The sequence below is a fragment of the Sinohyriopsis cumingii genome, chromosome 10, assembly GCF_028554795.1.
Source record: "Sinohyriopsis cumingii isolate HCF-2022 chromosome 10, ASM2855479v2, whole genome shotgun sequence".
NCBI classification, from domain to species: Eukaryota; Metazoa; Mollusca; class Bivalvia; order Unionida; family Unionidae; genus Sinohyriopsis; species Sinohyriopsis cumingii.
In genome coordinates, this window is record NC_142970.1 from 121,254,608 (window position 1) to 121,273,372 (window position 18,765).

Here is an 18,765-nt window from a genome sequence, read left to right on the forward strand (position 1 = left end):
CAAGTGTATTTATCACTGTCTTTTGGACAAACGTTTTTGAAGAAGGATATAGATGTTGTTTCTTATTTTGCTTCAGAGTTTTATTGTTCTTTAATTCTGTACTCCAGGTGGAGGACTACTATCTTGTCCCATGTATGGTTCGCCAAGCAGCACCAAGGGAGATTATCAACCCAAAGCCACAGGCTGAGGTGGGGAGCTCATCAGTTCTTTGCTATGTGTTTGTTGAGAAATTCCTGCCAACTCCAATATTTAACAGGCTTCTGGCTGCCTGTTTGGCTAAATGGCCTCTGATGATGACGAATTCGCAGAAACTTATTTTCTGTGGATGTTGTGTCTTTGAAGTTGACCCTTCTCATGAACTCACACTACACTTCAAGGACTACATTATTTTTCTGAGAGTTACAAAAACAAGTAAGACAGAAAAGACCCCTGACTCAGACATTTGCATCAACGTTAGGGAATTCGTTAGTACGAATCTATCTAAACTCATTGGAGACCAGTGCTACAGCCTGAAGTCTGACTGGTACATCCAGTGCCCGTTGTCTGAGGCAGACTGTTTGGAAAGCATAATCCCGGTAACAAGACTTCGCAAGAGTAAAGAATCAGCCTGCTCTTCCCATGGCACTAAGCATGCAGTTGTGTCACATGACTTGCTGAAGTTCTGGTTCAAAGATGAGGTAGGTAACAACATTTACACAATGAACTTATGCAGTATATGTACACAGCAGTTTATATATATATATGAGTTAGATAATATTGTACTTCATTGGGATTTCTATGTATAAATTACGTAATATAGTACTTCAATGGGAATACTATATATGAATTAGGTAACATAGTACTTCACTGGGAATACTATATATGAATTATGTAATATAGTACTTCACTGGGAATACTATATATGAATTATGTAATATAGTACTTCAGCTGGAATACTGTGTATGACTTACATAATATAGTACTTCAATGGGAATACTATATATGAATTAGGTAACATAGTACTTCACTGGGAATACTATATATGAGTTAGATAAAATAGTACTTCACTGGGAATACTATATATGAATTACGTAATATAGTACTTCACTGGGAATACTATATATGAATTATGTAATATAGTACTTCAGCTGGAATACTGTGTATGACTTACATAATATAGTACATCAATGGGAATACTATATATGAATTATGTAATATAGTACTTCAACTGGAATAATATATATGAATTACATAATATAATCCTTCACTGGGAATACTGTATGAATTAGATTATATAGTACATCAGTGTGAATACTGTATGAATTACATCATATATATAGTACATCAGTTGGAATACTGTATGAATTACATCATATAGTATTTCATTCATAATACTGTATGAATAACATATATAGTGTTTCATTGGGAATACTGTATATGAATTACATAATATAGTATTTCATTCGGAATACTGTATGAATTAAATAATGTAGTATTTCATTGGGAATACTGTATATAAATTACATAATATACTGTTTCATTGGGAATACTGTATGAATTACATAATACAGTATTTCATTGGGAATACTGTATAAGAATTACATAATATAGTATTTCAATGGGAATACTGTATATGAATTACATAATATAGTATTTCATTGGGAATACTGTATAAGAATTACATAATATAGTATTTCATTGGGAATACTCTACATGAATTACATATTATAGTATTTCATTGGGAATACTGTATATGAATTACAGAATATAGTATTTCATTGGAATGCTGTATAAGAATTACATTTTATAGTATTTCATAGGGAATACTGTATATAAATTGCATAATATAGTACTTGTATAAGAATTACATAATATAGTATTCCTATGGGAATACTGTAGTAAGTTCATTTGAAATGTGTAAATGTCTTGCATAAATTGTTCCTGTGGTTTAGAAATGGAAATTAGCTGGAAATAGTCCCGTAAATGTTGGGTTGAGTAAATTTATCTGAGGGTAGCCTTAAATAAAATGTTTCTAATATTAGTTTTTTATTGTGATGAAATGAAAGCTAACACTTTCTGATCACAAATATTAAACTTATTTTGTCAGACAGAACAGTATGCCGGAGCAGGAGCAGTTCCGAAACGGTCCAAATTGCCCCCGACCAAACAATCAGACATCAAACCAAAGCCAGTCCCTCCTAAACAGCGGCCCATTGACACCACCGTCCGTCCATCAGTAACAATACCTAAACAAATAAAATCCAAGACAGAAGTACAAGCAGAAAAGAGAGGTATGTTGGAAAGCTCGATATGTTACACTGCAAACGTATTCAACTTTTTGACCCAAATCTGCACACCATATAACAAATTGATAACTTTTTCAAACACTAGATATGTAAGTTTGATGGGTCTGCTTACCAGCTTATGAGGTGTAAACTTCTGGACTTTTCATTTGACGATTGTTAGCAAACATCTCTGGACTTATAAACATTTATTAACTCCATCTTATTCTTGAGGAGTATTTTAAAGTATTGCCTGGATAATTTATTTACTACTCAGTTTACATCAGAGTGGAATTTAAACAACGAATAGTAACATGGAATTATATACTTTTTCACATCATTATATATTTTTGTTGGATTAAATTAATACAAGATGAATTCTAGCACTGGGGGGTCATGCGGCAGACATGTAGCATGATGTCTCACCCAGTCACATTATCCTGACACCAGGCCGACCAGTCCTAACACTAACCTCTTAATGCTGAGCGCCAGGCGAGGCAGCTGTTAGTACCATTATGACTCAGCCCGGGATCAAACCCATGACCAACTTCATCCATGGCGGACATTATAACCACTAGACCACCGGAGCGATTTATGGTGAGGAATAGATTAACTCAGAAAAATCAAGAGATTAATGTGTATTCGACTAGAGGTAACATCATTTAAAGATTTTGAATTCATTAGGGCTCTAACAGAGTATAGCCAGAAGAAGGAGATGGATATTTTAGTATTAGGTATATAGTAAACTATGGCCATCTCCTCCTCCCTCCCTCCTTTTTGTTCTACTCCCCCACCCCCTTCGTATCAAGTGGGTACCCAACCCACCCCCATTAGGTAAAATCATGTCAGCATCTCAGAAGTGAGAGCACTGGAGTTGCAGCTGGAGGAGAAAGTATAGAGGCCAAAGGGACATGATTAACATTTGGGTTACAATGACCTTCTTTTTAACTATCATTTCCCTTTCGTATTACATTTATTTCTGTATTGGTGACAGCTCTGGTGGCCTTGTGGTACGAGCATCCGCCTCGGATGCGGGAGGTCGTGGGTTTGATCCCCGGCCGAGTCATACCAGAGACTTAAAAAATGGTACTAACAGCTGCCTCGCTTGGCGTTCAGCATTAAGAGGTTAGTGTTATGACTGCCACATTGCAGACATCGTAGCAATATGACTGAAAAATTGTTAAAGCTACGTTAAAAAAAAATCAAAGTCACAAAATCACAAATCTGTATTGGTTTTGTGTTTGTTTCTTGTATTTAAATTAGTAACTGAAGCATTACACTTGATACCGTGAGTAGTCATTGAAAAGTCATTAAATTTTAGCTTTCCTGATCTGTGTTAGCCCTGTTTCATGGATTATTTGATTAAGGTTTGTGTTGTGCTCGTGAGTATTCATTTTTAATTTCATTGGATTTTATTTAACTTGACATTTTTGGACCGATCTTTTGTGTCCCTGTGTGGACCTGATATTTAAAGAATGCCTGTACGTTGTGTTTATTACCCTTGTGAGAAGAACCTGATGACTCCAAAGCCTGGGTAGGGCCTTCCCAAACTTAAGACTAAAGCACACATATTGCATGTACCATGGTTATCTTAAATAATCTGAGACACATACACTAGTGATGACACCATTGAATGTATTTGCCATATCTGGATTAATGGTTATACGACCGGTATACTAGTTATTATTATTATTATTCTGACACTACTGGCAGTATGTGCCACAAATAGGCATACTGAAACATGATACATATACTGATGTTGATGTCATTGTCTGCATTAGCCACAGGGCATCATGGTACCAATTGTTTTTCCTTATACCTCAATGCTAATGTTTTGTGAAATAGATATACTTTTTGTCCTACCTCAGCATGCATGTCATATACTGTCATAGAGAACAATGCTAGATTGTCAATTTGACAAGGACAAAACCAGGTACTCCATTGCATTTAAGAGAGATAACTCTGCTGGAACTTGACAGGGGCAAGAGTCATCTAGTCACAACAGACCCAGTTTCAGCCATGTAATCCACATTTAAAACAAATATAAAAAATTTACAAAATATGATCTAGATATGAATTAACATAATCTCACATGTTGCCAAGAGGCACAAGTTTTTTTAAGCCTAGCTATGTATATGCCCCAGCAGCATTACAACTCTTACATAATGCACTCGAAGCAGCTTAGTGTAATCACACTGAAGTATTATATCAAGATGGCCCATGTAAGCTGAAATAGGACAGATGGTTGGTGATGGACAAAGCATTGTCGCCATATTGGACATAATGAGGCTGCCTCAAAAGTAGGATATCTGAGTTGGAGTTGCACAATATCCAGGTCAAGATGTATGTTAACATACCCAACATGAATCTGCACTCATTAACAGGAGAGGAACAAATCCAATAATGTCTTCCCCTGGTGTAATAGCCGCTTCTTTCCTGCCTTCTAAAGAACAGGATATCTAATTCTTTCCCCCTTTAGTTATTTCACCCCCACCCCACCCCAAACAAATACCAATTAGTTCCCCCTCTAGTCAATAATCCACTTGCCACCTTCACAAATAATTACTTTCTTCTTCGGTGGCCCCGAGTGTCAAGTGGTCTAAAGCGCTCACCATTCCGGATCACTGCCATCTCACCTCTGTCTGCGTGGTCCAAGGCTTGGCTAGTGTAGGAAAGCCTGCCAGTAACATCCCGGGGTTGGTGATTCTTCCCTGGGTTTTCCAGGGCTCTTCCTCCACCAGTTATACTGGCTGCCATGTATAGCCTATCTTGTGCTGAAAAATGGCGTTAAACCCTAGAAAAACAACAACAACTTTCTCCTTCTATGTATTCCCCCCCCCCAATCATTTTCTTGTCATTAACACATTAACCCCTGAGGATTTTTTTTTGTCGTTTTCGCCTGAAATTAGAGTAGGAAACATATTTTGAAAGCTATTTCTGAAATAATCCTAAGAAAGCAACTTCAGGTCATCTTCAAATAACAATGTCTAGTTGTATTGGAAACATCATTTTTCATTGGCTATTTGGCTTGAGCAGAAAGGTAAATGTTGGAGATTTTGTTTTCTTTTTTCTTTTTCTTTTTGCTTAATTGACCCATTATTTTCATATCGAGTCCACTCTTTTATCCAAAATCTCATCTTATCCTACTTTTTGTAAAGGTTTATCTGTCTGGTTGCAGTTCATACTGGTCTGCCTTAGATCTGAGACCAAACAGTCTAAAATTTGGACACAAAATCAGATTTCGACCACGGGTGAATTGTGGGTGGAGAAAGATCGGGTCCAAAAAATGAGGTTTTTCCCTCTGTATTTTGTAGTGCAACAAGACCTTCCAGATTATTTGGTATCATTGTAGAGCTACATCTATCTACCTTTGTATAATACCACCCACTTTAGTGTATCATACATGACCATGGTATCTTTGTAAAGCTACATTTATCTACCTTTATATAATACCACCCACTTTAGTGTATATCTACCTTTCTGTAATGCCACCCACTTTAGTGCATATCTACCTTTCTATAATGCCACCCACTTTAGTGTATATCTACCTTTCCATCATACCACCCATTTTAGTGTATATATTCCTTTCTATAATACAGCCCACTTTAGTGTATAACTACCTTTCTATAATACCACCCACTTTAGTGTATCATACATGACCTTGACTCTACATAGCTTGGCAGTAGGCTACTATCTCCAGCCATGTAAACTTGTCACCAGGGGTTAATGTGTTAATTAATGGACTTTTTGGTACTAAGATTAATGCCCACATGTGTAATAGTAGGCATATAATGGGTCACCTAACAAATGGTGTGGAGAAGGGGGCAATGTCAGCTAGCCATTTCTTTCCTCACTACAACCAGTTGGTTTCCTGTCATTAATGGCTTATTACTAATGTGCTTAAGGCTCACATGTAAAATATAATACATGCAATTGTCCACTTAATAAAATCTCACATAGGGTTTATCTAAAACAAGTCTTTACATTAATACAGAGTACAATTTTAAACTAAACAGCCCTTCAAAAATCATTTACATGGCAAAAGACACTAATTTTAATTAATGTTCATGCTTCATCTCAGAAACCTAATGCTACGTTAAAATGGTCACTGGCAAGGTTTTTCAAATAAATTCCAGACTGAATCAAAGTGTCCAAGGAAAGGCACTATAGACTTAACTGTCTGTGGAAAACAATGGTTCTGAATGCACAATCTTGGCATCAGTTGCCCAATCAGTATTTGACTCCAACTTACTGCCCTGTAACTTACGAACATTGTTATTTAATTTAGTTGCTAAACTTTTTCTTAACACTTCGTGGAGCAAATATGCCTGACAATACTATTCAGGCAAATTTTGTAGCTCTCTTCGCTACATAAAATTGAAAAGTTGACTGATCTAAACATACAACTACCATAACCCCTGTTCAATTTGCAATTTTGCTGGGGCTTGTGATGTCATACAAAATTATGCTTTAGTTGCTTCATAAAGGTGATCTTTTTTCTGTAGCTGTTTATACACTGGTTTTCTGTAGGTGCATTTAAAATTGATTGTTTTTTTAATAGTATTTGCTTCTTGGCAATCTTTTCAAACATTTAATTGTATGTTTTGAAGAACTTGAGGCAGATTACCATTACTTCCATTACTATTGTTGGAGGAGTTAAAGTTTGATGTTGTTTCTTGTTGTGTCTACTCAGTAGCCCTTTCTGTGTTTTGGGGGGGATTTGAGGTATGTTTGGTGGTGGCGGCTTGCCTCATAGCTGGTCACCTGGTATACAGTTTCGGATGCCAGCAGTGATAGATGTTAGATAGCTGCTTGCTGATATATTCATTTTGCATTCTTTCCCAGCACTTTGGAAGAACATCTCTTACAACATAACAGCCACCCATAGTGGTGTCAGTTTTCAGCCCAACATTTTATTGTCAGTTTTAATAAGAACAAAAGTTTTAAAAGATTTATTTCTTTCATGGAAATTTCGCTTATGGCGGATTTCTGCCTTTTTAGTGCTTCTGTTACACTTTGATTTAGAAACTCCCTGTGTTTATTAATGTTTACCAAAACATGAGAGAGCTCAGTGCAATCTCTGCATTGGCCATGTGTGGAAATTACATGTGCCTTCATAATCTCAAAAGGTGTGACCTTGGTAGATGCTTGTGCACTTGTCCTGTATGCAAACAGTGTGTTGGGTAACTAGACTTCCCAATTTGTTGCTTGATCATAGGTTGCCTTGGATAGGATTTCTTTCAGAATCCTATTGTGTTACATGTTTAGGCTTGAATAAACAGCAACACAAAAAAGAGTGAAAAAAACAAGCTTTATTGAAAAAATTAAAAAATTATTTATTTCCGTGGAAAAATATTATAAAAATGAAAATATAAGAACTTATGGTTTTAAGAATTAAATCCAAAAATAATCCAAGTATAATCCATGAATAAAATTTTAAAAGTTCTAATACTGAAATGCTCTAATCTATTAAAGTTCTAGTCCAATGAAGAATCCAAGATGGAAGGTGATGATGTGTGCTGTAAACTGTACTGTGTTGAAGTGTACAGTTCCTTATAGAAACAAGAAATATCAGTCCAGTTTTGGAAATCGAAACAAAATTTTAAGAAATATCTTTGTTCAATAATTCTGTATGAGCACTCAAAATATTTCCAGAGACACGAATTAATCCTTTTGACTCAAAATGATTTTAATAAACATTAAAATGCAATTCCTAAAACGACACAGAGAAACACCTTTACGTCTCTGTCTAGAAGCCCAACCAAGATTATTTCTCTAAAATGATGGTTTAAAACTTGCAAAACCGATGCCCAGATAAGGGTCACGTGATCTTGTTTACATATGAAAATCACATGGCCCCTGTATGTTCTTGATGAGAACCAATCGTTTAACTCAGAGAATAAAAGTTGTTCACTTCACTAAAAACTATTTACAAGTCAAGGGTCACATATCCTACACAACCTCAATCTCAACCTTATTATTCCCACAATAAAAAATAAATTAAAAAACACTTGTTGACGTGACTGTTACTAACTTTGAATTAAGGTCAGCCATATGTGTTTACTAAAATGAACAGTCAAGGTCAAACTATTTTCTGGAAAAAGGATGAGTTCCTAGTAAACAAAACTACATTATTTTGACACATAATGAAATTAAAAAAAATAAAAGACTTTAAAACTTGCAAAAAATGAAATTAGATATAAAAATATCAAATATTCATAACAATTGTCATGTTCTCTCTCCATTGGTTTATGGATGGTATGCAGAGGAAATTCTGTGGTCGATATTTCAGCTCACATCTTAGGTTATCTATGAGCTTGTTTGTGAATTATTTTCATGATTTCTGTTACGACTGAGTCCGTAAGACAAAGTCCATATATAATAGCAAGTAGACATTTTGTTACTTCATCAACACTTGTTTTGGATACCTGCATTCATCCCAGTCACATACATATTTTATTACGTTTAATTCCAGTAGTACCCTTCCTGGCATTTTGCATGTTTTGTTACAGCCTAGATGTCCCACAGCGTATTTATCTGCTACAATAAATATATAACAATTCAATTTTACTTTGACAAAGAGAAAGAGGGGAGTATGAGGAGAGAGAGAGAGAGAGAGAGAGGAAAAAAGGAAGACATGCAGGAAATAGAGAGAGGAAGAGAGGTGATGAGAGAGACAATAAATGAGAACAGAAAAACAGATACAGACAAAGACATATGTGAAGAGAGAGAGAGAAGGAAGGATGACAGGGAGGAACCGAAAGAGAGAGAGAGAGGAATACAGAGGGTATGAAAGAGAGAGAGTGGGTAAGAGAGAGAATAAAAGAGAGGCGAAAACCAAAAAGCAGTGATAGTAGGAGAGGAAAACAAATAGGAAGATGTAGAAGAGACAAACGGAGAAAGAGAGGGGAAGATATAGTGGAAGGGACAGAGAAGTAGGACAGGTTTTGAAGACAGTTGATGGCCTTTAAATTCAAATATATGCAAATATACACTCTAATAAGGAAGAATCCCTATAAGTTTAATTACAGATTGGGTCAATTTATTTACCAAATACCCATTCAGATCTTCTAATTAAATCTAATCAGTCCCTGATGTACTGATAGATAATTGACCTTGATAGAATGTGGACATATTGTCTTAAATAGCTTGGCAAGAAGTATTAAATTGTGTTATATTTTTAGGACAATAGACCCAGGGTCTGTATATTTAATCTGAATAATACATTATGAATACTAATTATTTTAATGTACTATTTACCAGAATGAAGGTTTGCAAGGACCGTTGATACTACAATTTTCTAAGAACGCGGCAGTTGTTTTTATACAGGACAACATTGCTTGCAGTAAAACCTTTAGCCTTAATAAGAATGATGTGCTTTTCACTCATTCTCTTTTTGAGATCTTTGATAGCTGTAAGATTTGCTGGGTAGGTGTCATCACTGACATATGATACAATATCAATGCATGACTTATGATTTATAATATGTACGTCAAAAAGTAATAATAGTAAAGATATTCAAATTGATTTGATGCCACTTGATGTTCTTATACATGAATTAAAGAACAAGTTCCTGCAGGGAACAGCTGTAATTACTTGTCATAATTATTATGTACCAGTGGCTTAGTGGTTGGAGCATCCACCTCAGATGCGGGATGTTTAAGGTTCGAACCCTGGCCAAGTCATAACAAAGACATAAAAATAGTACTAGCAGATGCCTTGCTTGCTGCTCAGGATTAGAAGGTTAGTTTCAGGACTGGTCAGCCTTGTGTCAGGATAAAAGGACTGTGTGGAACATCATGTTACATGTCTGCGTCATGATGCCCCAGTGCTAGACATCACAATAAATTGCCCCACTACAGAGACCATAGCGATATGACTGAAACATTTTTAAAGCTACTTTAAAATTGGAAACACACACACATTCTATGTACACAACTTATGAAATGTCTTGCTGACTTTGCCATATTCAAGTTTAGTGTCTATTTCAAATGACACTGGCCTGATCCCTTGAACACTAAAAATATCAGTGAGAACAACAACAGTCACCTGTATTTATCGCATCTTTGACACTTTCCTTTAACATACAATAAGGATCATCTAGAATACTTGAGAAAAATTTGTTGCAAACTTATTGTTTTCTGTTTAATTAGCAATTTCAATAAAATACAAAATTATTTAACTTTACATATGATAATAAAAACTGAAAAATTGGGACAATCATATTTCTTACATATGAGAACTAAAATAGTTTATTTCTTCATTTTTATTATTCTTATATATAAAATCCTAACAGAGTAATTCGAACACATAAACCCGCCTTAATGAAGAAAGGGCATTAATATTTTTTTAATAGTGTAGTACTTACAACAGATAAAATAAAAAAAAATTTTTAAAAATGGGATGGTTTTAAAAACAAATATACTTGTATTCAAGTGGGAATTTGTTCTTGTTAAATTTGTAAAATAAGTTAATATCTGTTTTGTTTTAAATTTAGTTTTGCTAATTAATTGTTGTAATGTATAAAAGGTGTAATTGGAGGAGGGAAGGAATCTCCTCAATGCCTTCCCTGGGAGGCAACTTTCAGCTGGATGGAAAAGGATCACCTAGAATACTTGAGAAAAATTTGTTGCAAACGTCTTGTTTTCTGTTTAATTAGCAATTTCAATAAAATAAAAAATTATTTAACTTTACATATGATAATAAAAATTGAAAAGTTGAGACAATCATATTTCTTACATATGAGAACTTAAAATAGTTTTATTTCCTCATTTTATTTCATACTTATATATAAAATCCTAACAAAGAATGCAAACACATTAACCCCCTTAATGAAGAAAGGGCATTCATATTTTTTTTTAATATGGATGGTTTTAAAAACAAATAAACTTGGAATTGGGAATTTGTTCATATTAAATTCATAAAAAAGGTTAACATGTTTTAAATTTAGTTTTGCTAATTGTTGTAAAGTACAAAAGCTGTAATTGGAGGAGGGCATCAATCAGCTGGATGGGAAAAGAATTGGCTAACTAGTTGTTTCTCTCCCCCCCCCCCCAATATTTATTCCCTGGTGATCCATATAATGGTGACACTAACTTTGATGGGGATTTTGTTCCACTTGTTGATGAATATGTGTCAGTAAAATGTTTAACAACCCTAGTATGAATATGTGTCAGAGTGATGTTAAAAAACCCTAGTATGAATATGTGTCAGAGTAATGTTAAAAAACCCTAGTATGAATATGTGTCAGAGTGATGTTTAACAACCCTAGTATGAATATGTGTCAGAGTGATGTTTAACAACCCTAGTATGAATATGTGTCAGAGTGATGTTTAACAACCCTAGTATGAATATGTGTCAGAGTGATGTTTAACAACCCTAGTATGAATATGTGTCAGAGTAATGTTAAAAAACCCTAGTATGAATATGTGTCAGAGTGATGTTTAACAACCCTAGTATGAATATGTGTCAGAGTAATGTTTAACAACCCTAGTATGAATATGTGTCAGAGTGATGTTTAACAACCCTAGTATGAATATGTGTCAGAGTAATGTTTAACAACCCTAGTATGAATATGTGTCAGAGTAATGTTAAAAAAAACCTAGTATGAATGTGTCAGAGTAATGTTAAAAAAACCTAGTATGAATATGTGTCAGAGTAATGTTAAAAAACCCTAGTATGAATATGTATCAGAGTGATGTTAAAAAACCCTAGTATGAATATGTCAGAGTGATGTTAAAAAACCCTAGTATGAATATGTGTCAGAGTGATGTTAAAAAAACCTAGTATGAATATGTGTCAGAGTGATGTTAAAAAACCCTAGTATGAATATATCTCAGAGTATTGTTTAACAACCCTAGTATGAATATGTGTCAGACTGATGTTAAAAAAACCCTAGTATGAATATGTGTCAGAGTAATGTTGAACAACCCTAGTATGAATATGTGTCAGAGTAATGTTAAAAAACCCAAGTATGAATGTGTCAGAGTAATGTTTAACAACCCTAGTATGAATATTTGTCAGAGTAATGTTAAAAAACCCTAGTATGAATATGTGTCAGAGTAATGTTAAAAAACCCTAGTATGAATATGTGTCAGAGTAATATTTAACAACCTAGTATGAATATTTGTCAGAGTGATGTTAAAAAACCCTAGTATGAACATGTGTCAGAGTGATGTTAAAAACCCTAGTATGAATATGTGTCAGAGTAATGTTAAAAAACCCTAGTATGAATATGTCAGAGTAATGTTTAACAACCCTAGTATGAATATGTGTCAGAGTAATGTTTAACAACCCTAGTATGAATATGTGTCAGAGTAATGTTTAACAACCCTAGTATGAATATGTGTCAGAGTAATGTTAAAAAGCCCTAGTATGAATATGTGTCAGAGTAATGTTTAACAACCCTAGTATGAATATGTGTCAGACTGATGTTAAAAAATCCTAGTATACATTAAACTTAAGTTATGTTAAGAGACAAATAGAGTTCAACAGTTGTAACCACTTAAATGTACCAATGTCAACTTGATGCTAGCTTAGAATAATTTCACTAATACATGAAAACACTTCGTCGTTGACCACAGTCAAGTATAAAAAAGAATTCATTGACTTTTGCAGCAAGGTAGTGGATTTCAGTGTTGATCACACCCTGAGAACAATCCCCAAAAATATGTTAAACCAACATTGATTTAAATAAGAAAAGACAACTCTTGACTGTTATTCAACAAGTTTGCATATTTTAATGCAACAGCTTTTGGACAAAGGATAGAACAATTATTTCATATGTCGTTTAATGTTGTAATTGGTATATTTATATTTTAACATGGTATTTGGCCCCCAAAATGTGCAGTCACCAGAGTTAAATATTTCTCATGCAGATGTTTGTACCAGTAATTAGATGAAACTTGGTACCTATCTGATTTCCAATATGGCCACCACAGCAGCCATCTTCAAAATCATGCTGTTAATACTCCTCCTGAATAAAAAGTCATAATTTGATAATATTAGTTTTATGTTCCAAATTGTTGTCTCTACCAACATGGCACATTACCAGTTGATTTCCTATGATACCTAGTTGGTCCTAAATGAAAACGTTATTAATTATTCATGAAGACTGTCTTTAAAATCTTGTAGTCACTACTCTCCTGGGTGGATGATCATTATGACATGAGGTTTCACCAAAAGACTCCTGATGATGTATACTTTGCCCTAAATGACAATGGTGCGAAGCTAACATCCAATATGTGTACCTCAGTAGCTAATTTGAAAAATCACTGAAGAATGTGAGAGATGGTTTCAACACTCAACCCAACCGCTCCGGTGGCCTAGTGGTTAGAGCGTCCACCTCGGATGCGGGAGGTCGTGGGTTCGATCCCCCGCCGAGTCATACCAGAGACTTGAAAAATGGTACTAACAGCTGCCTCGCTTGGTGTTCAGCATTAAGAGGTTAGTGTTAGGACTGGTCAGCCTGGTGTCAGGATAATGTGACTGGGTCGGACATCATGCTACATGTCTGCGGCATGATGCCCCAATGACATCACTAGAAACTGCCACATTGCAGACATTGTAGCGATATGACTGAAAATTTTTTAAAGCTACGTTAAAAATCAAAATCACATCACATCAGCACTCAACAGTTAAGAGGAAGAAATGGGCTCATCTTGAATACCTGGAAATTCTTTTTGCCCAGTTGATTGTCAGTCCAATCAAGATATTTAAATTATATATATATATATATATATATATATATATATACACACACCATCATGATCAATAGTTTTTGGAAATTCTTTTTGCCCAGTAGATTGTCAGTCAAATTAAAAAAAAATATATATATATATATATATATATATATATATATATATATATATATATCATGTTCAATAGTTTTTATTACCTTTCACGGGGGCCAAGATGTCAGAGGTCAAGGCATCTTTAATCAGAATGTATTTTCTCAATTATTCATATTTACAATGCCAGCTAGAGACTTTCTAAATTTTTTATAAAAGAGAGCTATGTAGTGAATATTACAAAACTATAATTCCTTTGGAAATCCAGTTTTTCAGGGGTTATCCAAATCATCATACAACATAAATCTTTTGATTGGAATATGCAGTGAAACTAGAAATTTGGGATTTTGAAAACAATTTTAATATTTCAAATACTTTATTTGTCCTCATTTTGATGTGTATTTATAATAACAAAGTGTCTCCTTTGCACATCTTTGAACAGTCTATCCTGTCTTGTATTAAGAGCTGAATTGCTAAATGCCATGGTCTTTAGGGCAGTGAGTACAAGTAGAATGTGTATTGCTATGTGCCATGGTCATCAGGGAAATGAGTACATGTAGAATGACGTTTGCTATATGTTTGGGTCTTTAGGGTATGTGAGCACATGTAGAATGGATTCCTGTATACCATGGTCTTTAGGGCAGGTGTGTACATGTAGAATAGGAATTGCAGTTTGCCATGGTCTTTTCTTGTTGTTGCTGTTGCTGTTGTATTGTTTAACGCTATTTTTCAGCACACGATAGGCTATACATGGCAGCCAGTATTATTGGTGGAGGAAGAACCCGGGAAATCCCCGGAAAGAACCACTGACCCTCGAGAAGCTACTGGCAAGCTTTCTCACATACCCACATTGGCCGAATCTGAGACGAACCCATACAGACAGAGGTGAGATGGCAGTGATCTGTAACAGAGAGCACTTTAAACCACTCGACCACTCAGGGCCATGGTCTTTTGAGAAGTGAGTACATGGAGAATGAGGTGTAACAAGATAACTGGGTTGGGGTCAGATTATAACGAAGAACACTAATAATGCTAAAAAAACAATGTTTATTCATGAATAATTCAATGAAAAAGACTGTTTGATTCATGTGCCAACAAAATCTAAATATTGGATATTTAACAAACTATGCACGAACCCAATAATGTATTGCGATTTAAATTAAATGTGAACTGATTTGCAAGAAAAAAACTTAAATAGTAAAAAGATACAATGACTAATGATTCAAAATGATTGTACACAAACAACGGAAATTATGATTCATGTAAAGATTGACAATTTCCACACAAACAGGAATAAGTGAAATAGTTCACTCAAATAGTGCATATGATATATTTCAACTAATGATGTATAATAAGTTTCACTCACTTAATTAAATATTATGAGTTTCCACAATATGATATGAAACAATGGGACATATCTTGCGGAGTCAAACACAAATCATAACGGTCTTCTCCACCCCAACCCTCTGTCGAATGGTTTAGGAGCCACGATGAGTGGTCTGTCCCTCCTGGTCTGCCTAAAGATCCATAAAATATCTTGTTCTCTGCAAACCCATTGGTTCAGAAGCCTTGGTTCTTCACCACATGATGACCTTTTCTTCTCCAGGGCCAACATCACCCTCAACAGCATCACACTGGGTATAACACAACCCAAGTTAGCACCATGGCTAAACAACACCTACAATACAGTGCATATATGGAGATACAGCATAGCTTCACTCCATCAGCACTACACTCAGCATTCACCTGTCACCGGTTATCAATCACTCAGTCAGCTGAAAATATAATATCTGAATCCATGTACTACAAAACAACAGTCATGTATAACAGCACGTAATGGTGTTATCTACTGTAAACTTGATTATTTTATACAAATTATATTATCGGGACTACTGTACAAGGTGATGATCAGATTTAGAAGTGAACCTGTGTCTGATAAGAATCTTATAATACTGAATGTAGCACATTCTCTTCCTAAATAAACACAATATTGTTGTGAATATAATCATTATGTTAAGTTACATACAGGTAAATTAGAAAACAGACTATAACAATGCAGTATTGACACAAGTCAGAATTACCGAAAATACAAGCTAAATGTGACAGTAAAATAATTACATCCTATAATACAAAAAGGAAAATCAAATTTAACTCACATACCTTTACAGCTGGAGATCACGCATCATAAAATAGACTGCTCACTGACAGAAATCTTTGTAATGTGATGTTTAGCTCTTCGATGAGGTAATTTATTCACAGGCCATGTAGCCATACACTGCCTGTGCACTCAAGGTATAATTGGTTTTCCCTTCATAAGCATTTTGCTCATGCAGCATGGGATGAACCATACTCACCATTTCAAAATAGTATACGATACCTAAACCACCCTCAGGTAATGCTATACACAGAAATGAAGCCCAAGTACATGTATTTCATCCAAATAATGAATAAATGATAGATATATACAATTCTGTGACATGGGGATTGCTTTACGCTATGATATTTAGGGCTATGAGTACACGTATAATGTAGATTTCTGTATGCCTTGGTCTTTATGACAATGAGTACATGTATAATGTAGATTGCTGTATGCCATGGTCTCTAGGGCAGTGAGTACATATATAATTTGGATTGCTGTTATGTCATGTTTGTTAGGGCAGTGAGTACATGTACACTGGGGATTTCTGAATGCATGGTCTTTAAGGAAGGTAAGTACATGTTGAATGGGAACTGCTGCATGTGATTATCTTCAGAGCAGTAAATACATTAACATTAGTGATAACTGTATTCCATGGTCTTTAGGGCTATGAGTACATGTAGAATAGGGATTTCTTTATGTTCTGGTCTTTAGATCACATGAGTACACATACAGTGTGGATTGCTGTATGCCGTGGTATCTAGGGCAATACATACATGTAGAATATGGATTGCTGTATGCCATGGTATCTAGGGCAATGCTTACATGTAGAATATGGATTGCTGTATGCCATGGTATCTAGGCCGATACACACATGTAGAATATGGATTGCTTTATGCCATGGTACCTAGGGCAATGCATACATGCAGAATATGGATTGCTGTATGCCATGGTATCTAGGCCAATACACGCATGTAGAATATGGATTGCTGTATGCCATGGTATCTAGGGCAATACATACATGTAGAATATGGATTGATGTATGCCATGGCATCTAGGGCAATGCATACATGTAGAATATGGATTGCTGTATGCCATGGTATCTAGGGCAATGCACACATGTAGAATATAGATTGCTGTATGCCACGGTATCTAGGACAGTGAGCAGATGAACAGTGGGGATTGTTGTATTAAGTATTATTTTAAAATGTATGGTAGAACTATTCAAATTGATTAAAAAATAAAATAAAACATCTTTATGAAAATTAAAATTTTCTGCATGGAGTATATTATTCTTACATACAATCCATGTACTGGTTGCACTCTGTGACCATGCATTTATATGGCTTTTTCTCAATGCATGTACTTACATACAATCCATGTACTGGCTGCACTCTATCACCGTGCATTTATATGGCTTATTCTTAATGCATGTACTTACATACAATCCATGTACTGGCTGCACTCAATGACCATGCATTTATATGGCTTTTTCTCAATGCATGTACTTACATACAATCCATGTACTGGCTGCACTCAGTGACCATGAATTTATATGGCTTATTCTTAATGCATGTAATTACATACAATCCATGTACTGGCTGCACTCTATCACTATGAATTTATATGGCTTTTTCTCCATGCATGCAAGTTCCAGGTGCAGAAGAAAAGAAATGCGGTTTTTATACAAGCATGCAGTTAAAACGTGAATGTGTTAGGAAGTGAAATGGTGCCACCTTGACATTAGAATCTTTTTGAAAATTTGGATATAAATGATAAAAGAAAACACCAATTTATTCAGATTTCATCGTAAGTGCATATATTTGTTAGACTAACCCACTGCAGTGTCAAACTTTGTTACAGTTAGTGGATTGGGTTGCACTACGAATCAGATTGAAAGTGTCGTAGCTATAGGAATCAAATAAATTATACATCGTGTCTTATAAATTTAGCAAACATGCCATAGATACAGGAATCAAATAAATTATACATCGTGTCTTATAAATTTAGCAAACATGCCATAGCTATAGGAATCAAATAAATTATACATCATGTCTTATAAATTTAGCAATCATGTCATAGCTATAGGAATCAAATAAATTATACATCATGTCTTATAAATTATAAGAATAAACAAGATACACATTCTGGCTTAAAATTTTAATTGTTGTTGTTGTTGTAGGGTTTAATGCCATTTTTCAGCACACAATAGGCTATACATGGCGGCCAGTATTAATGGTGGAGGAAGAACCCGGGAAAACCCCGGAAAGAACCACAGACCCATGAGAAGCTACTGGCAAGCTTTCTCATATACCCACAATGGCTGAATCCATGACTCGAACCACCACAGATGGAGGTGAGATGGCAGTGATCCATAACGAAAAGCGCTTTAGACCACTCGGTAAAATTTCAATAAAATGTTATATGAACTGAACAACATGCTGTTCACATTTTGGCCAATAAATGTAGACATTTCATAGCTATCAAACATAGGAATCAAACAAAATAAAAATTTTGGCTTTATACATTTGAACATGTCTGTATGGTTAGCTGTCCTAATTTACTTTATGTAATACAT

General features: G+C 35.0%; 1 protein-coding gene across 6 annotated transcripts in view; it reads left to right on the plus strand.

Moving 5' to 3' along the window:
* LOC149791115 (uncharacterized) overlaps positions 1 to 18,765 on the plus strand; it is a 125,165-nt gene that overhangs the window by 88,259 nt on the left and 18,141 nt on the right. For 5 of the 6 annotated variants that reach the window (XM_089973025.1, XM_089973026.1, XM_089973031.1 and 2 more), the window contains 2 exons: positions 108 to 677; positions 2,087 to 2,270. In XM_089973025.1, coding sequence (XP_089829151.1) covers positions 108 to 677; positions 2,087 to 2,270 — 754 coding nt within the window. Of the gene's footprint in view, positions 1 to 107; positions 678 to 2,086; positions 2,271 to 14,783; position 18,765 lie in introns of those variants that run through there. The other variant, XM_089973030.1, reaches the window with a different exon arrangement.